Raw genomic sequence first — 27,292 nt, 5'->3', positions numbered from 1 at the left:
GTTGTCCTATTTATAAAATCATGGAATCATGGGATGGTTTGGGTTGGAAGGGAYCTTAAAGCTCCTCTCATTCCACCTCCTGAAATGTGCAGGGACTCCTTTCACCAGACCAGGTTACTCTAAGCCCAGGGTATTTTTTGCACCCAGGTCATGGAGAAAGAGCCAGGCAACCAAAGACATGACGGTGATCCAMGCCAGGCACGGTTCCCCAATGGAAAAGATTAACTTGGAGTAAAAACGTCATCCCAGCTCAACCATGAATTAAAAAGGGGGAATCGGAAGTGAAAATAAATAAGTGAACCAACAACMCAGTGTTTACTAAACGAAGACAAATATAGATGAGGAAACACAAACAAGTATCATGAAGCTTAAGAGTGTTATGTGAGAATCTGAAGTCATCAGGAAAACTCTGCAGCTGGTAAAAATGAGGGATTAAAGAGCAGTTAATATTTTTAGGGATTTTCTTTTTAAAATTTGATTAGTTTTGAGTTTGGTTTCCCTGGAGTTTTTGGGTTTGGATTTTTTTTTTCAAGACAAACATTGCAGCAACTAAAATTTTACAGACTGTACAGTCCAGCAGAGGAAAGTTCAACATGYAATAATTTGGAAAGCACCAGGGCAACATGCATGGCTCTGCTGATGATGGAGAAGCTTTTTCCAGCTCATTAGCAACAAAGGCAGATGTTAAACAGCATYCAAGGGAGATAAACATTTAAAACGAGCAGGCCTGGATAACTTGCAACTAAGAGCATTTGTAAAAGCTGGCTGAGAAGATCTGTTTGAGTGCAGCCAAATGCAAAACCTGGACTCGAGAAAGAACAGACCTCCAGCAGCCTGGAKTTTGGAAGAGAAGTGATGTGGCAGAGAATTTGGGGATTAAAGGAGGTAAATAATTCCTCATGCACTCCCTGTCCGTGCTGCTGGGAAAAGGCAAACACAAGTGTTTGCTGGATAAACTGAGCAGARAGGAAGAGCAAGATGAAAATAATTGTTTTTTCTCCACCGCGTTGGGGAGATCTATCCCGTGACACCACGTCAAGGATTTTAAGAGGCCAATAAAAACCAAAAGAGGGTGTGGAAAGGAAGCACAAAAGGAAGTAGAGGAGCTCTGCATCCTTCTGGATGCCCTCAGGTTATCTCAGCGGCCACCGACTTAAGCAGGTGTTGAATGTGCTCAGAGAACCTTTGTTATCAGAAAACTCCATCTAGCAGGGTAAGGAGCAATGGGATATGCACTGAAAACCCATTCAAATACATGACCCTCTCCAGATTGTCTCCAATAATAGCAAGGGCCAGGGGAAGTGAGTTGGGCCGCCCATCCCAGCTCCTGAAAAAAAAAGGGTTCAACAGAGCACGAGTTACATTTTATCAGGAACTGGTTGTTGAACTCGACTTACTAGAGGTAGCTGGTGAAAATTTGCTGCTTTTTATAACTTGCCAAATAAAATAATCTATCCTTCCCATCAGGGATTACTCTAATCTTAATATAGCTCAAATTGCACAGACTTCCTGGGGCTTTGATATCAGATTTTGGCCCAGGCACYGAGATGTTACATTTTACTTGGATATTCCCAAGTAGCTGCTGGCTTTCACTCATGAAAACCACTTGCTCTTGTTTGGAAAAAAAMCCCACATTCAAATAATGAAGTTTCAATAATGCTCTCGACTGCAGAAGAAGGAAATGCTGCACAGAAATCCTTACAAACACCACTTTAGGGGCATTTCTGTTTGATTAACACTTCTGGGTTAGAAAAAACCTGATCCACGTCATGAAGCAAGAAGAGGCAAAGAAAAATCGTATTGACGCTGCTGGAGCCACAGGTGCTAACAATTCCCCAAGTTTCATCAGGAAAGTTGCAGTATTTTCCTTTCCCATGGTCAGTCCATCGTACTCTGGTGGAAGGTGCCCCCGCCCATGGTTGGAACGAGATGAAATTGAAGATTCTTTCCCACTAAATCCATTCCATGATTCTGCGATCCCAGCCAATGGGGCAGCAGAAATCACATTGGTGGCACAGAGAAGAAAGATACCAAACGTCTGCAATCCATCTGATGAGCAAACAAAAAATTCAACTCTGTTTTCAGAATAATTTCATTATTTTTGCTGCTGCTTTTGCCGTTTTTTGGGGTTGCTAAAAGCGACCAGGGGCTGTTGGCATTTCACCAGTGACACCAATGACACCGAGCTGGTCCCTGTAGGTGCAAGAATAGATGCAGACACAGCATCCCAAGGCAGAATTCCTTTGTCTGAGGTTTGCTGCCCAGTCCCACATGAAATTCTTGAGCGYTGGGAGAGCCCATGGTACAAGAAAAGGTGTCTGAGGGATCTGTGCCCTCTGCAGCCCTCCGCTTCCTGAACTGGCACAAGGCTCTGCCTGGGGGCAGAGAAATCAAACCCCAAAGCTCCAATGGCCTTAAAAGCAGAGTTTGRCATCTTAAACTRCAATCCAKTACCCACCCTGGGGATGTTTTAACMGGACAAAAGGAGGATCTGAGCCAAKATCCCACTAAAAATGAAGGATGCCTGGAGTCTCCCTGTCCCCTGCATGACATCTTCTTCTGTGTCAGGAGTGGGACAAACAAATCCGTTGTGAATGAGGGAGCTGTCCTGCAATTCCCGGGAAGAGACACCATTCCTATCCTTTTTTTTTTTTTTTTTTTTTTTGGTTGTCTTCTGCTCTTCAAAAGCAAGAACATCCATGTCATCAGTCTGGGCTTGCTGGACCCCACAAGCCCAGCCTGGGGCTGGGGCCCAGGGAACTCTGGCTGCATCTGCCCTTTAGGAAATATCTGGATGTTACCAAACCCGATAGATTGTGCAATCCCCGTTGTGCTGTGGGATCCCACTTTAACCCACTCACTCTCTGAGGTGCCCCATCATTCAAACGAGGATTGCACTGCATGTGGTTTATCAGATTCATCTGGGTCTGAACCTGGGAACAGGGACCTAAAAAGCACCTTCAGTGCTGGGATTTCACAGCCCAGTTGTTTCACTCTTCTGTRAAGAGTTCAGCCTTTTCCCTGAGGATCCTCTATGGTCAGAGCCGAAAATGCCTCTCAGTGTGGCATGGCAGAGGCTGCTCCAGCGAGGGAAGATCAGCCAGACGAAGCAGTTCAGGCTACTGCCAACAGGAAAATCACRTTTGAGGACAGGACTCCCTTCCCAGCTCCACAGCCCACCAGCCAGCCCAGTGAAAAAATGAGGATTTTTTGTTCCCCAGCTCATGCTTTGCCCACTGCAGTGAACATCGTGCTCACCATCATCTGGTTCCTGCCATCAACTTCGCTTAACTGGGTTTTCTGCCTCTGGGGGCTGCTTCTGCCCAGAACATCCCATTCCCAGCCCTGCACTCGCTACTGAGGGCCATTACTCGTAGATGAGGATTTATGGCGCTTTTAAATCACAGCCAAACTGGCGCCAGGCCGTGCCCCATGAATCCCTCACAGGTTTATCGGGCTGCGAGTATTTCTGGGACAAYGTGGCTTCTCCAAGAGTGGAAACGCAGCTTCACCTCTTCATCTCGTTCCTAAATTCCCAGGCTCAGGCTCAAGGGGATCACACAGAAGGCACAGCAGCGGCAGGGAGCGAGGAAAGAGAAGAAGCAACAAAGCCTAAAATCATTAGCAGCTTTTCGGGAGGCSGGTGCRCCGATGTGAAGCCGGTTATTGCCAYAATTATTGCCGTGYTCAYYGTCACCGCAATGGATGYSCTCCAGGGCTCCCGCAGCTTTCCCAACCTGGGCAGTGAGCCATCCCTACCCTGCTCCCAGCATGCCCGAGCCTTGCAAAGAGCTGGTGAGGAAAATAAGTCCCCAAACACCACAGCTTGATGTCCAAAAAGGAGACTGAGGAGCACCGTAACTTTATTCATGAATAAATGGAGAGGTCATGGGCATTTCCCATGGGGTCTCTTGAACTGATAGAGGTCGCTGCCTCTTTATCCCAATTTTATGGCTGCAGTTCCCTCTGTTTCCCCATTGGCTGAGGGACTTGAGAGGTACAGGCTCCCCAAAACACCTAATGCAATCCCAAATTTAATACACCTGCCCCCTTTGATATACATCTCCCCTTTCTTCTTTTCCTTCTGTCTCTGCTCTGTAGTTCATTAGCACAATCTGGGGTCAGTCAATCTGTGGAATTCCATGGAAATCCTTCCCATTGTTTCTTCTGTCCCTCAACATCGGTCTTATCTTACCCACAGAGTCACAGTTTGTTTGTAAAGACGCTTCCTTCTCATTCCTTTCAAGCTTGAGGAAAATCCAACTCAGAGATTCTGCCCCACTGATTTACAGCGACACTCCATAATTGTCATTATACAGCCTGGGAATATTCTTGTGGGTGAACAAAATAAAGAGAGATTGGGTTGGTTTTTTTATTATTATTATTTTTTCTTTTTTTTTTTTTTTTTTTTTTTTTTTTTTCAAAAATTCTGCAAGAGTTTGAGAGCTCTGGATAGAGTTTATAGCTATCACCTTGTTCTTTTTTGCATTTCTGCTCGATTTTAGTGTATCAGCCAGTATCATTCATCTCCCTGGTGACACAATCTGATATCAGRCAATTGTAACTGGAGGTGTTTGACAGCAGCACCTCACGCCACAGCTCAGCCTGGACCAGGTAAGACTGAACTATCTAAAATGCAAAAATAACATCTGTTTTCTCCTAGGTGCACACACATTTTCTACCACTTATGGCCACATATCCCTTAGATTTAAACCAGGTTTTGCTCCACAAAATTAAATGCAGGATAGGAAATGGAGAGAAACGCTTTCCTCAGCACCAGAGTAGAGCAAAACGTGCAGATCTTCTCTGAGAAGCCTCATTTAAAAGCAGCAAAGTCAAGGTTGGCTCCCCGGAGTGCAGCATCCCCCTGGAATGGCACAAAAAACTCCTTAAMACGTGGAGTCAGAGCAGGGATAGCTTAAAGGAGATGGGGGGGAGGGGGGAAGGGAAATCACATTTCTTCTGAGAAGCAGGGAAATTATCCCTGACCTGGGATYCAAGCCACTGTGGATTGAAACTCCCTGGAACAAGAAGACAATCACACTTTTCTTTCTCCTTCTACACAAAGCAATTTGCTTCTTCAATGGCATAAAAATTAAATCCAGCTGGAATGGCTTTTTAATTAAAATCATACTTTGCTTATCAGAGTGAGAGCACTTAACTGATTACAAAGGGAACGTGGCAAMCTCTGGCGTCCCATTCCCCGTTCCCCATGCCAGGCTGTGTCCCAAACTTCTTTTGTGTAACCCTTTGGAGATTGCCCCATGTGAACCCTCCTCACCCCATTCAAGGCTCAGAAAAAGCCATGTAGGACACACAGAGTCTCTGTAAAGGTACAGACCTTGCTCCCAGAATTCCTGCTGGAGCTCAATTTGCCGAATCCTGGGAATTTCCCAAGCAGAGAATCTCTGTACATTCGATTCCATCTCCTTGGCTGCGTTGCTATTTATCTTTGCAGGCAAATGAAGCATTTCCCCTGTCCTGGAAGGGCCCAGGGGCCAAAGGCTGARCCCATTCCTGGCAGATTCACCCCACTCCAGTGGTTAAGGAACCGTTTCCTCCCAAGCATCCACTCACAATTTCTGCCAGATCCCTCCCGCTTTGCCGAGTGGAGACCTCAAAATCCCCGGTGAGGCTGAGGACAAGGGTGGGACACACACCCCCACCTCGAGGTGATCCCTGAGGAACCCCCCTCATCCCTGGGGTCTCTGGGATGTGCTGCTGGTGGGTCTCAGCCTCCCGGAGCTGCTCCTCTCACCACTTCCAGGAGCATCGATCCCGCAGTGAGACCCTCCGGGGCAGAATGGGACCCCAGCCGAGTTAAATCGATTTATCCCGGGGAGGATGGTGTCTGCAGGGCAGGATTTTCCCAAGCACAGCCATCAGTGACATTCCAGGGCCCGGTGAATGTGTGACCGAGCGCTGAGGGCTCTCATTTCCCTGTGCCCAGGGAAGGGATGCTGCGGCAGATGCTGGAGTTGAGCTCCCGAACTCGCACTGTTTGCGGCGATCCTTTGGGAATTCCCACGGGAAAAGCGATGCCCCAGGAGTTCAGCAGCACTTTCCTTGCAGACAGGATCAGATTCGATCGATTCGATGCCTTCCTTTGGGAGAGCTGCCCAATTTTTAGCTCCAGTAAAAAACTGCAGCCACAAGGTGCTGCTTTAGGCTGAAATAACCGTGTCCCGGTCAAACCCAAGAACACACACGTTGATTTTCGTGTATGTCCCACTTAATGAAAAAAAAATCAGCTTTTCCTTTACACTCCTGCSCTCTCCCCCCTGACACCCAGGAGTGCTGCTTCACTTAAATTCTGCAGAGAAACATATAAACCACGGATAAACCCTCCAGGAGACACCTGATCGCAGTGGCCAGGCTATCTTAAATCCTTAAACACCTTTAAACTCCACACTTAGTTCAATACCAAATCAAATGGATTTCTAAGCCTGAAAACTTTCTTCCCCAATTAAATCTGCTGCTGTGGAAGGGAAAAGGCTGAAGATGATTGAAACTGATAGTTGTGATAAAGAACAACTTTGAGAAGTGAAACTCWTCCACTATCTGATCCACAGCGCAGGTCATGATCCCTTCTCTGAGTGTGCCAGACAGACTGGGATCCAGGAAAGTGGCATTTCCCTCCTTCCCAGAAATGGCTCTGCCATCAATTTAAGATGTGGCACATTCTGAACATTTTCTGGCTTGAAAACAAAGTTTAAAAACAAAATTGGGATTTTTTTTTTTTTATCTTTATTCACCCTTCTGTTAAGAAAAAAACTCAGGACTTCTGAACAATTCCAGTTTCTTGGTGGGTAGAAAAAGGGAAAGGCTGCTCTCTTTTTCCTTCCCCATCAACCTAGAATGAAAATACTCAAGGATAAATCCCCTCACAACTTTATTGAGAGACTATTACTCAAATTAAATTTTAGGGTTTTTTTTTTTTGTTAAGGAAAACACATTTGGAAGGCAAACAGCCAGTAAGGTCTAGTGTGAAGAGACCAGACACCAATCTTTACATCTTGGCCTGAAGATCAATTAAGTCTCATTTCCCAGTGACCACATGCCCCACTCTCAGAGTCAGCTCACTGACTTTAAACTTTAATGGTTTCCCCAGCACAGACCTCACTGTTGGGGTGCAAATTCAATTTTAGTTTTCTCTCCTCTCAGCCCTTGTAAGCATCTCATGTCCCCATGCCAGTGGGGTTGGAGACGATCAGCTGCACCTTCTCTGGTGACAAACACAATTTCTAATTTTGCTGTTGTTTTTAGCCCAGCAGTGAGGCTCCCCATTGCTCATAGGAGGACAATCAAAAATATTCATCCTCCTCTGCCTCCCAGGTTTTTTTTTACAAGGAGCAGACCACACCTGCTGGGTGAAACACCACTCTGGGACTGTCACCCAGTCCTGCCTGAGCACTGAGCACATGGGCAGCACCATCCTGGTGAAAACCTTTTCCTGGCTCTGCTCACACCCTTGCTGCTGCAAATCTTCCCACAGCCAAATCCAATCTCCTTGTGGGAGCAACCACTGCAGCTCCAGTTCTGGCCCCTGAATTTAAATCGAGAATCCTAAAAGTGGGAAAAGACCTCTGAGATCATTGTGTCCAATCATAAACCCAGCACTGCCACATTCACCATCACCACTGTCCCAAGCACCACTGACACATTTTTGGAACATTCAGGGAAGGGGATTCCAACACTTCCCTGAGCAGCCTGCTCCAAAGCTTGACAACATTTTCAGTGAAGAAATCTTTCCTTCCAGCAAGAAAAAAGAAGGTGTTTCCATTCCTGACTGTTATCATGAGTCCAAGTGTGCAGGGGGTACCCATACCATCCCCATGAAATCAATTAGCAGCACTAATCTAGCCCAGCACTAATTACGACATCTTTAGGATKCAGGCAGACAAAAGTGAGAAGAATCAAGCCAAAAGTCAGTTTTATTTCCAGGCTGGCTTTTAGGCACTCAGCCACAAGGCCACCCRCAGCAGAAAGTTCCTTTTCAGAGTCTGGGAGTGAGCTGAGCTTCCCAGCTTCACCCCGAACTCTCCAGCTGCAGCCGAATTTATTGGTTCATCTCCTTCTCCTGCTGGTTGCCCCAGTGGATGCTGTTCCTCGCCTGTACTTTTCCCCAGGCTACTCTGCAAGGGAAATCAGGGTTTATTTTTAGGTCCATCGCTCTCTGGCTGGTTGGGCTCTCCTCCCAGAGTTGCAATATATATTTAATGCTTGTTTTCAGAGCTGACAGCCYAGGAAGCTGGAGTGGTGAACTGGCACACAAGAAATCATTATGGAGGAGAGGGGCATCGACCTGCCAAGCGTTTTAACTCCTCTTCTGGAAAGATTTGACTCCTCAGCAGTCCCACAGTGGGGAAGAAAGCAAGAATCAACCACATAGTTGCTGGTCGATGAGATGATGATGATGGTTCCACTGTGCTATAAAAAAATCCTGTCAGATCTGSAGCAGCGAGGAACACGAGGGGGATACAAGATTAGAGCAACACGTGGAGGGAAAAAGATCCACACTGGAAAAGGGCAGCACAGGAGAGAGAAGTGCACCTGGGCTGCTCAGCAATCCCAGCCCAGGGAATGTCCCTCCCTGTCCCCTGCAGCTCTGAGAGCCTTCTGGACAGCAGTGACCCACTTGGGGTCATCCCACACAGGGATCCAGCTCTGATCCGGGGTCATTCCACAGTGATTTCCCAAACGGGTGGTTCCCAACCCCTSTGCAGTTCAGGACTCATGCCCATGGTCCCCCCCTGCCCTTCCCCACAGCCCCCATCCCCTCCCTCACCCCATACCCCAGTCAATCCCATGGGATCCCAGCTCCTGCCCAGACCCTAAGCTCTCTCTCCACAACAGCTGGCAATGCTCACATGGATTCTTTACCCTTCCCACCTCTTTCCAAAGAGCARGGATRGTGCTGCTGAGKGCACRAGRAGYCTTCCCTTCAGAAAAAYWCAACCTTTCCTCAGCCCTTCCTGCACAACTGAATTTAGTGGTTTTGGGAGATGCCTCCTCAATAAATCCTGCCTTTGTTTTATCTCCCTGTAACAACMATTCACAGCAAACAAACTTGCACAGACAACCAAAGCTGCAGCTTTATAGCTGTGTTTAAAAATATTTCCAAATATTTTCTTGGTCCCTTAAGACACTTCTGAGGCTCAGGTCAAGTAGACCCAAGGCAGCAAGCTCCAACTCTTAATTTCCTTTTCTGTCTACAAAACCATCAGGGCTTGGCTAACACAGTTGAACCACCAGAGATGCCTGGCTCTSTGAACAGGTTTCCAGTCAAAAAAGTGAATTTTAAGAAATGAAAGATAATTATTGTATGTTTACAACAGGGGTCCTGCATTGGCAGACACCCCGAGGAGGCAGAAAAGTTGTTCCTGCCTCATATCCCCGAATTTGTAAGACCCAAATGAAACCAGCAGCCAAGGTGGAAGGCACAAATACACACCTCAACATCAGGATTCTCTTCCTCACGGAGTTCTAATTTARTTACAGCACAGATCACGCACTTCCAGAGCACTTTTGGCCACYGGCAGTCACCAATGAACCGTCTCCGAAAGAAATAGGGACCAWGRTGGATGGATCYCTAAAAGCAACATCTCAAACCASARTTTTATTAAGTGCTCCTAGAGCCAYGATTGACTGCTGATACATGAAACACAGTATTTTTTTTGTTTGTTTGATTGACTAGCACAGCTAGAGGTAGAAAAAAAAAAGCCTTTAAAGCTCTTCACCTCTGGAACACAGCGAGGAAACTTCCAGCCAYGCCTTTCATGGGCCTGAAAAAACTGATCTGAGCTGTGTCACGTTTGTTAATTACAGAAATAAAAAGGGAAAAAAGAGCAATTAGCATCTGCAGGGAGGCTAAATCACTGAGGCACGGAGGAGCTGGTGGGACCATCAGCCCTGTGCGGGGATGGGAAGAGTTATCACCTCTGCAGCAGCAGACGGGAAGGGAACCTGGCGTGTCATAAAAATCACCCTCTCCCCGGAGCTGGAGGGGTTTAATGCCCACAAGAGCCGTGAATGTTAATTTGGGAGCTCGGCTGGTGGAGGAGTGGGAGGGCTACGGGGGAAAGGACGGGAACGATGGTTTCAAACAAGACACTCCACAACCAACACTCTTTGATTTCGTGTTGTTCCAAATATTTTCAGGCTCAATCCAGGCCAATGGCTACTCAGCTTTTTTTCCCCCTTCTTTTACCCCTCAAGAAGCATTGTTATACCCTAAAGCATGCTTTTAAACGCATGAATGTATAAAAAAAAAAAAAAAAAAAAAAAAAAAAAAAAAAAAAAAAAAAAAAAAGTTGTTCTGATAAAAGCTGTTATTTCTCTCGATAAAACCTTTCCTCATCTGCATTGTACACAAACAGCCTCAAGATAAGGCTTTGATGCACCGTGTGCTGCGTGAATTCCCAGGAAAGGGAGGAGAGAGAGGGGCGAGGAAGAACAAAGTTTAATTTTGCTGGGAACGGTGCTGGAAAGGAAACTGAAAAGGAATTCCTGCTCCCCAACCAACAAAACATCACCTCCAGCAGGTGRAAAAAAGCTTTGCACAGAGGAAGACTGCAAAAATCAAACTCTACAAGGAAAATCACAGRGAAGAGAAAAGCAGAAAKGGTGGGAAATTTCCTTGGGAGGAATCACAGGAGCTCTGGAATTGAGTGGGTGGCTGAGACCCACAGGGCTCTGCAGCCGTGTTTAATGTCATATCCACCCCAAAAAGTGCTCCCAGCCTTGCAGTCCACACTTGAGCACATCTGAAATTCCTGCTGCAGTGYTTGGCCTCCTCTGGGTGCCCTGGAAAGCTGGGAACTGCCTCAGCAGCAGCGTTCTCCTCTGCCTTCGAGGATATCAAGCAAGAAAACAACCTGTTGGTATTGTGCAAATGGGCTGGAAAAGCATAATTATTGCTAAAAAATAGGATGAAAATGAGAAATAACCAAAAAGATGGATGCCGACATGGAAGGAAACAAACAGCTTGTCTCGGTGTTGRTTCTTTTGCACTTTTATCTTGCTCTGGATTGACCCCAGGGCAACAGGAAAATCCCGAGACATCTCAGGGAGGGAGTCCCAAAGCTCCATCACCCCTCCATGGAGCTCCCAGAAGAAGGCAGAGCTCAGCAGGGGGAAGAAAACAGACACATCTCTGCATTTTCTTGCTGAATTGTCCCAATTTATTCGGGAAAAAACAGCCAAAAAATACCAAGCACAGCTCAGGATTGAGCCCAGCCACTGATGGTGAAGAGGATGAAGCAGCTTTAGCCACTTTAAACCAGACACAGGTTAGATCTCCACTCAGGAAACCCCTGAGGACTGTGAAAGGTGAACTTAAAAGTGAAAAAAAAAAAAAAAAAAAAGCAAGTAGGTGTGTTCCATATACCATGAATGGGATGAATGAGTTCCCCTCTCCCCTGACAAATAGATGAGGAAGAAGACATAAAAATAAACACCACATTCAATTAAAATAAGATGTGGATGTGGCTGTGGAAAAATAAAGGTGACAGAGGTGGAGCCTCCAGCCGGATTTGGATCCTGGCCATTTCCAAGCTGAGTCCCTAAAAATGCTGAGTGTCAGCTTTGGGGCTGCTTTTCCTTTTGGTGCAAATGTGCAGAGTTTTAATAGATTCTTTTTTTTTGTTTTTTGGAGGGAGGTTGTGGTCATACCAACCAATACATTTCATTTCATTTCATTTCATTTCCTTCCCACCTTGCCAGGGGATGTGTTCCTCAAAGTCTGAGCTGCCACCTGGGAGAGATGAAATAAAACCTGCTTTTGGGGAAGGAATAAAGCAGGCTGCAGGGAAGAGCTCAACATGAAGCAAATTTCCTCCTCTTTTTTTCTTCCTTATACAACACAAGAAACCAGTTTGAGGCTTAAGATTTCCAAATAGAGGTGTCTGCCCAAGGACTGGAGTGCCACTATGTCTGTGAGGTTTCAGGAAGGTGCACAATGAGGTAATTTTATTTTTGGTGTTCACAGCATCACAGAATCAGAGAATCCTACAATGKTTTGGGTTGAAAGKACCTTAAAGCTCATCTTATCCCAACCCCTCTGCCACAGAGCAGCTGCAGGGGCTTCTCTCYCTGGAAGATGAAGGTGTGGGGCAAGGGGATATTCTCCTACCCCTCCAGTGGCCTGAGAGTGGTCAGCAGCACCAACCCTGCCATCACTGCTGACCCCACAGCAGCTCAGAGTGCCCTGGTCACACAGACACCCACACAGAAATTCCAAAATCGGGGTGTCCTGACCTGCCAGGAGAACCCCACCTGCAAGGGAGCTGCCAGGCTGAGTGTCTGTGACAGACAGTGACATTTGGGGGACCCTGGGGACCCTGCTCAGATGTTGGTTGGGATGTTACAGATCACCAGGCATTAATTGGAACATCTGTTAAACACAGAATCCGGGCTGGAGCCTCAAAGACACATCTTTCCAAAATCACCYGATAGATTTCAGCTTTAAAAAGGAGACACTGAGTATTGATATTTTGCCCTCCAGACAAGAATTGTATTTAAATAGATTTTTTTTCCCTTCTCTCTTGATGAGATGACAAGAGATGAAAAAAGTTGTGGAGCTCATACAAGAGTAYGAAAAAAAGAACAGGATCGTCGGGGTGGTGGCTCAGCAGGCTTGGGACTCCATATTCAATTTCTTTGGCCTCTTCTCCACTTCAAAATGATGCAAATCAGTGAAGCCAAGCCATGACAGCCAGCAGAGTTTATCAAAACAACATCACCCACCCTGTTTGTCCAGCTCATTAGGGAAATCCATCAGAAAATAATCCCAGTTTGGTTCTGGAATAGAAAATAATCACAATTCCCGTTCTAACGCTGGAGTTTAAATGTCAAACACATATACAGAAGCGTAAACCTCCAGCTCCAGCACTGCAAACAGCGAAATGGAGAGTTGGGGACTGCCCTGGGGGGTAGAAATCCACCTAATGTGACTAATGGAGGAGTTTAAACTGTTAATACACACTGACTGAAAAAGCGTCTGCGTTAATTTAAAGTACATCAGGGTCTCTAAAATTCCTGCACGGGAATAGGTCCTGGCAATCCTAAATATAAAACAGCGCTGKAGATAAGATCTGCCCCAGTAAAGCACCAGCAAAGCAGCACTAATGCGAGCCCTGCAGCCTTGAGCAACCCACAGCACACAAAAAAAGTCTGTAAATTCACTGAGYACACCGAGCAGCTCAGAATCACCCAGCTGGGGGCTGATGCCACCCACGGCAGCCCCAAAGCAGGGCTGAGCTGCCCCGGGGCACCGCATCTGTCCGGCAGCAGAAAACAGCACAGGCAGGGGTTGAAACGGCGAGGAAACCTCGYATCTGCTTCCTCCTCTTCACCTCACCTGCCCGCGTGAGGGTTATTTCTATTTATAATTGATAATTATCAAAAAGAGCGCTTTGCTCTTACAGCTCTTCCCTCCACAGGGTTTACACACGAGGCTGAGCTGCTTCAGAGTGATTTGTAGCCAGGGGATGCTCCCCAGGAAGCTGAAGGTTTGGGATGGAGAACATCAATCCTGCATTAAAAACATCCTGATCAGAAGGGAATTTTGCACTTTTTTTTTGCGTCTCCAGAAGCTTTTAGGTTTTCTAGAAACCCTGTGCTGGAGCAGCCTGGTGCTGCCCCATTTAACCAATAAATGGATTTTATAACAAAACCCTGCGCTGGAGCAGCCTGGTGCTGCCCCATTTAACCAATAAATGGATTTTATAACAAAACCCGGTGCTGGAGCAGCCTGGTGCTGCCCCATTTAACCATTAAATGGATTTTATAGCGATGCAAGGAGCATCCAGCAGCCACCAGCTCATCCTCTCCTCAAAAATCTCCTCCTCACAACCTTCCCCCGGGCACTTCCTGAGCGCCAATGGATGAACTTTCCCTGCATCCCGGCTGCTGCGGAAGGTGAAGGTTGTGCCCGAATGAATCATCCCGGAGAAATCCCTGGCGGCCAGGCAGAGAGCCAAGCGTGCTGGGGGCTGCTCCAAAAGGGAGTGATGATGCTCAGCTGGTGGGCAGTCTTCTCCAGCCTGACACGGGACTCCTCTGCCACGGCAGGAGCTGTGTGGGCTCCGGGTGGGTGCCAGTCTGAGGGTTGGCATCACATCCCTGGCTGTCTCATACCCTGAAATGAAAGGTTTGGGTTTTCCTTCACCGTGGCCCTCTGAGATCTCAKTTTTGAAGGCAAGAAGTGTCTCCCCTCTGGGTCAGGCTGTGGAAGCTCRTGATTCTTGGAGCATATCTGGGAGYGTGGGAAGCACCCACGGAGGGGAACCTGCTCAGCTGCAYGGGACAGGAGGACAAATCTGTACCAGGCAAAGCTGTGTGTCTGTCCATCCACGYCCTCCATCCCACCTGCTGGCTCAGAGCTCCAACCCCCCCTGTTCTGGGGGCTCCAGTCACCCCCAACGCATTTTGTCTGTGGTTTTGGCCCCTGATTTAAGATTTGATTCTCACAAAAGGCTTCCCTTTCCAACACAGAGGACAGAAAGTTGCTGAGAACAGAGAAYGGGGCAATGTTTAATCCCACAGCCTTTCCCAGGCATCAGAACACCACAAATCCGTGTCCTCTGAGCCAGGGTGACACAGCAGGGACCCCATTTGCAGCAGTGAAGTGGCACTGCCACACTGGTGCTGACTTGCTCTGAGGGCAGGCCATGACCTACTGAGCTCCTAAAACCCATCTGAGCCCTGCTCCCCACCAAAACCTGAGTTACAGTTTTTATTCTGCACAGATAATTTGAGTTCTTTCCTGAATTTGAGCCACACAGGGTGTAACAAATCTCCTCCAAGTGCACTCAAATCTGACTTAAGAAAAGATCTTCGTGTCTGGGGTGTCATTGATCTCCACAGAGTTTGGTGTCCTTCCCCAGGCTGCCAATAATGGGACATCTGATGCTGAACAGGGAGAGATCCCTCCTGTCCCTCTTTCCTCTGCTCCAACAGGGATTTGTGCCTACAACCCTGCSCAAACACCAGAAAACTCCCAGTTCTCCCAGCCCGCCAGCACATCATGTGGAAGATTGATTTTGACAAGTCACCAGTCTCTCCAGTTGTTGCTGTTGGAGACCATCTGGTAAAGGCAAAAAACTCTATTTTTTTCTTTTTTTCCTCCTGAAAACGAATGTAAACTCTGCATGTTTGCCATTTCCGAGGCAGCCAGTGTCTCTGGAGAGCTGAAACACCTCTCTCCTGACATGGTCCCACCACTCACTCACACTCCATTTGCCGATTTTTCCAAAAGCGCAGAGCATCCCCCAACTGCCCCGATCTCTCCTTGGAAAGCAAAGTGTGAGGAGACGAAAAAAACCTCTCGGCAAAGTCACTGAGAAACCCTGAGAGCAAGAACAAAATGTTTGGTCAGCCTCCGGAGCCACCAGAGGGCAAAACGCAGCTCCCCAAATTTGCATTTCTATTCCTCCGGCTCTCACACCTTTCACCTCAACATCAGTGCGGTGAAAATGGGGAAAAACACTTCCACACCCAAATTCTCAACCCGGGAGGCTTTCCCTGTCCATGGTCCCACTGCCTCCCGATGTTGAAAGTCTGGTAAAACCCCCTTTTTTTGACAAACACCCTGGTAGACTCTCYTGCTTTTCTAACCCATCGCAATTCCCATCCCGGCTGGTTCTCMGGAGTTTCCCTGCTGGGGACAGACCTCGGCCGCGGGAGGATGTGACAATGACAGTGTGAATGTGCTGACTTTCTGGTGAGCTGGAGTAAAACACTGCTTGAAACAGCCTTAAATACTCCACATTGCACTTTTTTTCCCCCTCAGATACTGTTTTCTCCCGCCAAATTTTTCAATTTTGCCTTTTAATGCCCTAAATAAAATCCTCTACAATATCATTATCGCTGATTATGTGYCCTCTGAAAACTTTTTCAGCGTTATTGGGAGACCTTCAGAGCTACCCAGACACGGGGCTGGGCAACTGGTTCTCCAGAACAATGTCAGTCATGCATTTATACAAGYAGAGATTGAATAAATCCTGCACCCAGCGACGCACTGAGGGTTTGTGGCAAGGCCTTTGTCAAACATGAGCTGTTATTGCTAAAGGATCCTCGTGCTGAAGCAGGAACTGGGCTGGAGGATTCCAGTGAGYACCTTGTCTTTTGGCCAAAACCAGTGATTGTTCTGTTTAAAATACATTTCTCTGACTTGACAGATTCTCAATCAATGGCAGGAGGAAAGAGGCACAGACACAGCTGAAGTGGTTGTCCCGTGAGCTCAGATTTCACTGCTTTTCCACACTGATCACATTTCCAGCGTTTACACTCAGACCGATGAAGAATCAGACCTGAGTCGTTTCAGTTTTTTTCGTGACAAATCTACTTTCAAGGCTGGARCAGAGCAAAACCCTGAAGAAAAGCACAAATTACACCAGCTGGGCAGATYTGGCTGATTCCAAGAGCTCGTAGTCTGAAGGCACGTGGAACCCACCAACTGCTTCAAATTATCTACATCTCATGTTCTAGACACACACTGGGGATTAAAAAAAAATCTAATTTATAGCTCTCCAGGCCAAATTATCTTAATTACACCTCTAAAACCAACACAGAGGAACCTAAAAGGGATTATTGTGCATTTACACCACCRACTTCTTTAACGCTTTTCTTCCAACTCTTCCAAGCTGCCCCTGGCAGGAGGCAGGGCTTTGGTGAGCGTGGCATGATGAACTGCAACAAATGAGATCTGCCCAATTCCCTTTTCCCCACAGCGTGGGTGATGAGAGGTGAAAGTTTATAACAGCAATTAGAAACCACGCGGCTGCAACAGTTTTATTGCGCTGAACTTGTTGATCGGCCAATTGTTCTCGTTCAGAACTTTTTTTTTTTTTTTCCCCCAAGGACGCAGCGATAAAAATCATCACAAATTAAACGAAAGAAGCCCAAACCAACCAAACTCTGCTGAGCAGGTCCCAGAGAGGGGTTGTTGTGATTGCAGAGCTACTCTTGCTTCAAAAATCAGCACCAAATCCCGGGTTTAAGCCGAGAAACAAACCGGGGATTTTCTGCAGCGCCGAGGCTCCTCGGTATTAGTCACCTTGCAGATCAGCTCTGATAAAGGAGCAGGTGAAGCTTTTTAACGCAGCAGCAMGAACCAGATCCCAGGAACGTTAACAACAGAATAATAAAAGGGTTGGAAAGGAAGCAGTTATGGGGTTGTACCCAGACTGTGCCTTGTGCTGCCCCAAAGCTTTAGGGCTSTGTGCTCATTGATGGCAACCCCAGAGCATCACCCACAGCCTGATCCCACCACCCTGTGCAGGGTGARCTCTTCAGCAGCCTCCCGACCTCACCCTCTGCAGGACCCAGCCCCAGAGGAGCTCTCCACGCCAACAATCTCTAAAGAAATGGGAATTTTGCCATGGGCTTYAGTGTAAGCAAGAGTTGGAGCAGCTCCAGCAGCTGAGGAGGACACTGCCCCCTTCTCCTTTCCCCAGCTCCAACCCTGGACACATGGGTTATTTTGGATCTTCCCTAAAGCAAACACTGTAGAATTCCAAGAATTATTTGCCTGGTCATTTTTTAAAAAATATTTTAATCCATTTTCCCAACCTGTTCATCCCCTAAAAAAGTCTTTGGCAATGCAGACGGCTGAGTGGCTCATGGCAACAGCCAAAAAAATTTGAAATTAAATCCATTTGTCTCATTTCTTGCAGGACAAGGGGACAAGAAAGGAGAGGAGAAAAGGGAGACAAGTGATTCACTGACACATCTGGGTTAACTTCCACACTCTGAGGCTCAGCCTGGTCTGTCTGATTCTGCTTTGAGACCAGGCTGGATGATGTTCTGAGCAACTGGTCTAGTGAAAGGTGTCCTGTGCACAGCAGGGGGTTTGGGATCAGGTGATCTTTAAGGTCCCTTCCAAYCATTCTACAGTTCTGTGATGATTCTGTGACCAGAGCCACCGACACCAGCCCAGTAGAGCAAACACAAGTGAATTAAAACCCAGAACCGATGGCACAACCCAGTTCCCGTGGGCAACCTCACCCAGCCCYACAGGATGCTGGGGGGACAACCTCACCCTCCAGAGAGAAAACAGCTCAGGGAGAAGGTTATAAGAAAGAGGGAAACTCAGCCACAACCAGCACACAACCCGCCCCAGCCGGCTGAATTAAACCCAATCTCGTTATAAATCAAACACTGTGAGGAAACGAGCTGCGAGAACAAAGYTTCAGCGAAATCAGTGAATTGCAGAAACCCAGAATGGTCTGGGTTGGAAAACTCATCGAGTTCCAAGCCCTGCCATGGGCAGRGACACCTTCCAGCGGAGCAGGAGCTCAGATAAGCGTGCAGAGCCCTGCCCTGTGCCTGCGCTGTGGGCACGGAGGATCAGCGCCGCTCGCACGTGTGACCGTGTGTGTGCACGGAAAGACACAGCGCCAGGACAGACAAACCCCCGCGCTCAGCCTGCCCCGAACACGGCCCGACCGCAAGGAGATCACCGCCAGAAAGATCACGGCAGCCCGGAGCACATCCCCTGCTTCCAGCTCCTGGAAAGCAGCACTTTGCCGAACTTCTCGTGGGCAGCTGGAGGCAGATCCCATCCCAGAGCCCCCCGCCCAGACACTGAGTCCCCTCTGGGAAATCTCATCCCGTTATCCCCAGTTTTCGGGGGGAGTAYTGCAAGGAGTCATGAAGCTCCTGAACAGAAACCCAAGCAAAGCGAAAGCCGGGCTGCAAACCTGAATGACAAGGAAAGCAGGAGCCGGTTGTGAAATGAAACGCTAAAATCCCGAAGGGAATTCCTCCCGCTCAAAGAGATCCTCTCACTCGCGAGGGGGACGCGCACGTGAATCAAAAGGCAAACCAAGCGATCGCGATTCCCCAGATCATCGGAGCACAGGGAAAGGAGCAGATCCACCTGCTTTCTCCCAAAGTTGCCCAAAGTTTGCCCGAGGCGGCGCGGGTCCCCGGCGGTCACTCACCGCGGTCAGGAGGCAGCCGAGCAGCGGCACGGCGACGCGTAGGAGCGATCCCCGCATCCTGCCCGAGCCGCGCATCCTCCGCGTCCCCCCGGCCCCGCCGAGCCGCGGGCAGCGCTCGGCTCCCGGCGCCGGGCTGCGCGCATCCAGCGGCGGCGGGCACGGCAGCGGGAGCAGCAGCAGCAGCAGGAGGAGGCACAGCAGCAGCAGCAGCAGGAGGAGGAGGAGGAGGCAGCGGCTCCGATCCCGCTCCGCTCCGCCGAGCCCGCACCGCCCCCGCCGCCTCCTGCATGGGGCGGCTCCGGCACCGCCCCCGCCCGCCCCAGGTACGGCGGGGAACGGCGCTGCCCGGGGCACTCCGGCTCCTTCCCCCTTCCTTCTGCCGGACTGCACCATTTCCTTCCTCCCCCTTCTTTTTTTCCCGGCTTGTTTCGCCCTTTAGTAATTTTCCTTTCCTCCCTTTTTTCCCTTCTTCTCCTTTTCTCCTGTTTTTCCTTCTTTACCCTTCTTTCCTCCTTTCTTTCCTTTTTCGTTCTTTACCTTTCCTTCCTCCTTTCTTTCCTATTTCCCCTCTCGTCCCCCTCCCCCCCCCTTTTCATTTTCCCTTTATCTTTCTCCATTCTCTCCTTTCTTTTTATTTCCTTTTTCTTCTTTTCCTCCTTTCTCCTCTCTTCCCTCTTTCTCTACTGTTTCCCACATTGCATTTTCATTATTTCCCCTTTTCCTCTCCTCTTTTTACTTTGCTTCCATTTTCATGTTTTCTTTTCTTTTCCCCCTTCTGACCCCTTTTTACTTTTTTTTACCATTTACCCCTTGTTCTCCATGTTATCCTATTTGCCCCTTTCCCACTCTTTATATTTCTTCTTCCTTTCCTTTCCTTTCCTTTCCTTTCCTTTCCTTTCCTTTCCTTTCCTTTCCTTTCCTTTCCTTTCCTTTCCTTTCCTTTCCTTTCTTTTCCTTTCCTTTCCTTTCCCTTTCCCTTTCCCTTTCCCTTTCCCTTTCCCTTTCCCTTTCCCTTTCCTTTCCCTTTCCCTTTCCCTTTCCTCACCTTTCCACTTTCAGGAACATGACCCAGCCATGCTGGGAAAGGAAAGGAATGATTGATTCAGACATTTGGTTTCCTCTGAATTAACTGCCTGATAAGAAGTGGTTAAATGGACCAAAAAAACCCCAACCCAATTCAGTGATCTGTGTGTCCTCTCTCTGCMCTTTTGCCTGGGAAAAGGCAGAACAATTCCATGCTTCAGGTCACTGATGTGGTATTTCTGGGTTTCTCAGTTTGGAAGAGCAGCTCAAGAGCAGGATGACCTTCATTTTTAATAGAAATATGGAAATCTTTCCTCTTTCCACCATGATGTGCAGCATTTAATTTCATATTAAAGACAGTACTCTTTTCAGCTCCAGACAAACCCTAGGTCTAAAATTGCTTTAGAAGAAAGCCAAACAAGCCCTATAAATAAAGGCAGAAATAAGAAAATAATACCGTCCTCACTGTTCCTTTCTCCCCAGCCCAGCTAGATGTTCAAGCTCAAACAGATGGACAGATTTGTTGTCTTGTAAACTGCCTGCCGAGGATAGAAAACAAAATCCTCAAGGAAAGAAAACAAAATCCTCATATTTGGGAAGCCCTGGAGACAGCTCCCTAATTTCAGGCTGTTCAATTTACTGACACAACCGAGAAAGCTGCCATTTTAAGGGAAAGGCCTTAAAGGTTAAAAATCTAAAATTATATCCAGTCTTTAGCTCTTGTTAGCAAGTCATTAAACCATTCACTTTTTAAAGCTAATCCGCAAAAGGTGAGAAAAAAAACAGTTTAGTATCTTTTTTTGCCGATTTTATGGAAAGACTGGTAGTTTTGTTGTTACTGAATGATTTTCTTTCTTTCTTTTTTTTTTTTTTTGTTTTTTTTTTTTTTTTTTTGCATTTGATATGAAAAATTCCAATCCTACCCCTCATTTCTTGTCATAGGCCTGATGGCAGCCTGTAATTGCCAGTGTGAAAAGATGTTAATTACCTCAATTAGTTGTACAAGGGTTTGAACACCCAGCAAAGCTATATAAAGCTCAGTTTGGAATCTAAAATGACAGGGGCAAGGCTGATTAGCTGGTCACTGCATCTCCCTCCAAATTAGAGCCATTCAGGGTTTCCTTATTTCATTTTGTTAATTATTCATATTATTAATAAATTTCTATGTATCTATTTATAAATAAATACTTTATGTATTTATTTATGTATTTATTTATTTAATAAATTTAATAAATTACATTTCATAAATAAAAATACAAAAGATAAATATACAATATCAATATAAATATAAAAATATATAATATAAAATATATAATAAAATAGAAACAAATATAAATACAACTATTTATGGTTTATTTTATTTTTTAATGCTTTCATGTCACCTGTGAAGAACACATTTTGGAGGAAGGAGGAGGGAACTGAGGTGTTGGCAGATGGAGATTTTGGGGTTCTTTCGGGTTTGTGTCTTGTGGCAGAGATTTGACAGGAAAAATCTGATCCCTATTTTACCCTGTGGATCATACTGGGTGGAGATCCAGCTCATCCRATATTCCATGGGTTTGTTGTGTTGAGGGTCTATAAATTGGGCAGGAAATAAACCCCTTCGTGATCCTCAGGGATCAGGGGCTGGGTGCAGCTGGGTTTAATTCTTGATCACAACAGATTCAGCTCTCAGGCCTGGTTGTGTTCAACMAGAACTTCCATGAMCTCAGATTCACAAAKATCACAAATATCACAAATAWCATTAATTTCACAAATATATGTGAATCTGCTGGCATTCAATGAATTAGGAGACACAATCCATTGACTCACCCCAACTAAACAGAGCTGTTTTCCCCTCCTCTTTTTATTTTCTTCTTCACCTTTTATTTTTTCCAAACACCTTCTTTTTTAGACCATAATTTTTGACCCTTCCCAAGGGGGTGGAACAATCTTGTGTCATAGGTGGGGTTTTGTTTGCATTCATATGTGTGAGGAGTGTTCTCTCTTCATTTGCATCCCCAAAGGTGTGAGTATTAATATGCAAATGGACACTAATGAGGGGCTTGGCTAATTTCGGTCAGAATTTATGGTGGATACCAGAGGTGAAATGGACCCTTTGGTGCTCCTCCACCCTTTGTGCCTCAYTGGAACAGCAGCAGGCTGTGGCACCTCTGCCACCCTCCAAATATCATCCTGATTTTAGTCTTCGCTCAAGCCAGATGCAAATAAGAGAGAGACACAGCTTTTGTTTTTCTCCATCAGACTCATTAATTTTTCACTGACTCCAGACAACTCTCTAAAAATTCTGATAATTTTCTACAAGGCAGAGAGTGAAGTCCACGGTGCTGGGAGAAATCTGATTGTTTGATTTAAGCCCACCTCCTGCTCATTTCATCACATGGTCCCAAATCTTACACTGTCAGTGTCAGTGAAAACACATCCCCTYCCTGAAGGTTTTGTATCAGTGCAGACTGGAAATCCCACACTCTCTCAAGCCCCATCCTCAGAACCCCAATGCCATGCTTTTGGCATCCTTTTTTTGTCCTCTTCTTGTCCCTGTGTGTCCTCTTTGAGACAAGAATGGGAGCCAGAAGTACTCATAACGTTGCACTGTAGTTTTATGGGGTGGCCTAGTGATGGTCATGGTTTAAATTTTCWTTTTTCCCTTCTGTGTGTGGGAACAGGAGCATTCCCAGATATTCAGCTGAATCACTCACATATTCCAATACCAAGATGTATTTCMACCAAAGTGTGGCTCTGATTAGAGCTTGTCTCTGTAAAAATGAGAGACATTGTGGAAGATTTTGTTAATTCGTTTCGCTTTCTGCTATCCTGCGCTGCAGTTCCATTTCCCGGTGCTGACSGGAGCCTGGTGCTCACCCTGCTGTGATTCCATCCAACACCTCCCTGCTAAAGTCTTTTCTAAACTCCAGGGCTGTGAGGGGAGGCTGGGAAGGTGGCAGCTGCTTGGTGTTGAACAGCCTCTCTGCTGATAAATTGATATTGCAGGCTGGAAAGTGGGATTTTTTTTTTTTTTTTTCTAATCTCAGTCATGAACAATTGGAGAAAGCCTTGATCTAATTCCTCTTCACATCAGTACAGCACAGCAATCACCTCAGTGATCACTRTCTTGGGCTGGTGCATCTTTTCCGTGCCTGCCTTTCTTCATTACCATTATTTAACCCTCCTCCTCAAAGGTAATTAACATTTGTGCCCAAAATGCCTTCTCTCTSTGAGTCGTTTGGCAAAATGCCACACAAATGAAAGAGATGTTGGTGGGCACTAATGGCAGAGGTAAATAAAAATAACCAGGCTGTTTCCTGCCTGTTCTTTTCTCCTCGGTGCCCCTGGCAATCAGAAATACAAAGCCTGATAGCAGCAGTGTCTAGAAGGACAATATTTGAGGGCTGATTCATGCAGCAGTGTGCTGAGSTTGGATTTGCTGCTCTGTGCCCTTGGGGTTATGTTCCCCATTCMGCTTCCTCTCCGGAGCYGMCACAATGCGTCTGTTCTGCTTTCCWCTCGGGGACTTTGTTTGAACACAGCAACAGCGTCACATCCCATAAACAGGCTGGGAAATGAATTTCTGTGCATTATTTGTGTCGGGGATTAAGGCAGGCAAACACTGGCTGTGGTGTTTTGCAAACGGGACGATCCCATCCYGCTACGGGACCTCATTATTTGCAGAATGAAGCACAAACCATTGGTGCTTTCCTGTGGCTGAAGTCCCCTCATTCAGCACGGTGTGGCCTTGTGTGCAAACCACAGGGAAACTTTAAAGCCATCTGACCACAACCCTGCAGAGCTGAAAGCTCAGACCTTCTTCTCTTCCTGCCCCCAGCTGTCCCCAAAAGTTTTTTGGTCAAGTTCTAGAAATCTCCACCTGCTCCATGACTGAAGCTGTGAGSGCTGCAGAGATGGACGTGGCAGTGCAGAGCATGAAACAGCTGAAGAGCAGGAGTGGGGTGTTTCAATTAGAAGGATCAACCAGATACAGGCAGGTCAGMATCTTGTCCTTGATCTCTGGGGCAAGGGCAAATTACCCAGTTTTGGAGGCTCACCTCACTCTGTAAGCTAAAGATAGCAATAATTACCTACCAAACTCCCAGGAGAGCTGAGGATTAATTGCTTCATAGTACTCAACATTTATTTTCACACMATCAAAGCCACTGGGAGCAGAAGAAATAAGCTTTGCAATTACTGTTACATATCCACAGGAGACTATCCACTCATGAAGTACTTGGATAAAACAGTTTTCTCAAAAACAATTCTAAAAAAAAACAACCTTGTTTGTGTTTGGGCACAAAAAGAGAAAACCTTCAAGCTCAGGGAGARCAAGCTGAATAGAAAAAGAAACTATGCAAACAAACTAAAAAGCAAGAACTTTTTCCAAACTCAGGATGTCAGGGATGGAATGAATTTAGGTGAGTAGAAAGCCATGCATTATTAAATCAGCACTGTTTACACTGGGAACATTGCAAAGCTGCTCCAGGGCACACAGCGTGCCAAAGGCATGGAGGAACCAGAGCACCCGTCCCTCCTCTCAGGAGCTCTGCAGGACAGAGGAGGTGACAAGGACAGTATTGAGAGGGCAGAAAGCAGCTCAGCACAGCTCTCAGAACGGCTACAACCACATTGCTCAAGATAAACGTGCCCAGGGGAGGCAGATTCCATCCCAGGTTGTGGCCACCATGAAGAAACATTTCCCCCTCCCTACTGAGAGATTTTTATCTGCTCCTCTGACACTCACAGAGAGTGGTTTGGCAGCACAAGGAGCAGGGAAACCAACGCAGTGATTGACAGCAGAGATTACACAAGCTAAATAAAAGCTCGGCCTAAAACATGCTCCAGAGAGGGAGATAAAGCCTCCACCTCATCATTAGGGGATGTGACACAGCTGATGCTTGTGTGGAGGAGGCAGGAAACAGAACATTTTCCATAGCCTGGCCAAATGCACACAGAGCTGCTCTGCACAGAAAGGGTTTACTGCTGCTGTCCACAGAACGAGCCCCTGCTCCTTCTGATGGGGTGATGGAATCTCTGTTAAAATCTGATGAACTGTGCTTGAGACCCCAGCAGCTGAAAAGGGGGATTTCTACACTCAGGGATTGTTGTAGGATTACACTTTAAGGCTTGGTATAAACTGACAAGTGCAATACACAGGGAATAAGGAATTCAGGGCTCTTCCCAGGGTGTCTGCTTGGCCTTGCTGGTGGCACTCAGGGACATGGTTTAGTGAYGGACTTGGTAGTGCTGGGTCAATGGTTGGACTTGATCATTTTAGAGGGCTTTGCTAAGCTAACAAATTCCAACATTCTGTAATTCTATGGTTCTCCAAAATCCTTTTATCCACCTTCGACTTCACCAGCCATGGACAAAACCTCCAAAACCTCTGAGACTGGATGTGCCTGAGTTGACTGAAAGCAGTTTTGAGAAGGCTGAACTGCCACATTCATTTCAGGGAGAATTGAAGAGGGAAAGCCAGCATTTCAGAAGTCAGCATCGTGCTGTTAATAATGAGGAACTGCACGATCCATCTTGCTGGTTTATGCTCTGGGAGTTCTGGAGTCCTGAGGGTTTGAGAAGAATCCTGGGAAACAGTGGACTGTGATCTGTGGAGAGGCAGACCCCAGGAAGAAGCTGGAATACTGGAGACAATGCCCAGCAGAGCATTTTTGGCCACACTGTGGAGCATGATCCCATTTTTCATACCTGCTGGGTTGAGTTACTTTCTCTTTTCTTAGTCCAGCTCCAGCATAACAAAAGGTCCAGCTGAGATCCAAAGCCCTGGACATACTCCAGGGTATCTTTATCAGTCACAAGAGCTCCTGTGAGTTTTTTTTTTTCATTTTCCACTCCTTTTCTCAAGCCCAGGCTGCCTCCTTTCCTCTCTTGCATGCAGAGAGGCAGATCTTTCATCTCTGCAGACAACAGCCTTGGTCTGTTCGGTTCTGTCCAAGCCAGTTGCTCTCACACTGGGCTGGGCAGCCCTGCCCTGTGCCTGGACCATGCCAGCACATCCCAGCAGTGCTGGGCTGCCTTTGGGCATCAGTCAGGGAAATAGAACAGAAATCACAGGGCCTGGGCTCTGACGGAGAACAGGGACAAGGGAATAAAACCCCCTCTTCCCTCCAAACTGAGGGATTTTTTTTTTTGCAGCTCAGTAGGAAACCACCTGAGCCTGAAACTTGGTGGTTGTCTATCATACAGCTCTGAAATCTGGTTGTTCCCAAAGGAAAAAAAACCACAATTCAGAGACTCAGTGCGTGGTTGGTGTGAAGGAATCTGCCTGTTTGAGGGCTCCCCCGTGAGCTCATTCTCTCACACCCCAAGCAAACCACTGTCACTGCAAAGAATGAATTTGTGTCACTGCCTGTTCTGCTTTTGGCAGTCAATGAACACTCCTTGCAAGATTATTGATTTTCCTCCTGTTTGCTTAGCCGGGATATCCCTTGTTTCCAGCTCAAACCTGCTCTGCTAAACCCTCCTTGCACAAAGAAAGGAGAACAGCCCCGCTTTTCCCTTTTCAGTTATAATCTCTTGGAGAGAAAGAGTCCAGCCAGGTATTAGGGTTGGGAGTTCTTCCTCCAGCCCTTCTTATCACGAATCACATTTAAAGGAAACCAATGGCTGCTGCAGCTCATTTCTCTGGATTGAGCTGATGAATATCCCAGGGTTTCTGCTGCTCATTTGATTCCCTTGCCTGATGCATTCCTTGCATATCTGCTGCCTCCAGGATAGATCTGTGCAAGCAAATTAAGCATCCTCGCTACATGTCAGGAAAACATTACATCTACTAATGGAGAGGAGTGTTGTGTTCGAAGCCTTTTCAACACACATGAAAATTAAAACTGCATTTCTGGGGGGGAAATAAGAAATGACACCATGTTCTCTTGAATTAATGCTGTCTGCAAAGCATTTGTCTTACATAAATGTAATTTTCCAGATAATTTTGGTGGTGGTTTTCTTTCTTTCCTTGTAAGCAAAAGATTGTTTCGTGCCCACAATCTGCCAGTACAAAAGAGGGAAACCCTCTCCTGACCCAGACTAAATCATGTTAGATTTAACCGAATTGAAAATGACTGATTTTTGGTGGTTCCTGTCTTTTTCTGTCAGCACAAATGCCAATGATATCATGATATCCCAAAAAATCCCATTCTCTTTTTCTGTAGCCAGAAGTGAAGGAGTAAAGGGGTTAAAGTGTGTGGATTACTCTACCTTGTGACCTTCTCCAGGAAGTGTGGCACTGAATTTTTCAAGGAAAAATAGATTTTTAAACTGCAGATGCTGCTGTAGTCACCTAGAAAAAAATCAGGCACACCGAGACATGTTCCCCATGG

General features: G+C 46.7%; 1 protein-coding gene across 1 annotated transcript in view; it reads right to left on the bottom strand.

Annotated features, from left to right (window-relative positions):
* VIPR1 (vasoactive intestinal peptide receptor 1) overlaps positions 1–19,121 on the bottom strand; it is a 99,658-nt gene extending 80,537 nt beyond the window's left edge. The window contains exon 1 of the mRNA XM_057370875.1: positions 18,948–19,121. Within this exon, the coding sequence (XP_057226858.1) occupies positions 18,948–19,022 (75 nt within the window). The 5' untranslated portion in view covers positions 19,023–19,121. The remainder of the gene's footprint in view (positions 1–18,947) is intronic.
* Positions 19,122–27,292: the final 8,171 nt, after the last annotated feature.

Source organism: Malurus melanocephalus, unplaced genomic scaffold (assembly GCF_030028575.1).
Source record: "Malurus melanocephalus ecotype Western Australia unplaced genomic scaffold, MMel_1.1 scaffold_135, whole genome shotgun sequence".
Classification (NCBI taxonomy): Eukaryota; Metazoa; Chordata; class Aves; order Passeriformes; family Maluridae; genus Malurus; species Malurus melanocephalus.
The sequence above is the reverse complement of the archived record's forward strand: the minus strand, read 5'-3'. Positions and strand labels throughout refer to the sequence as shown.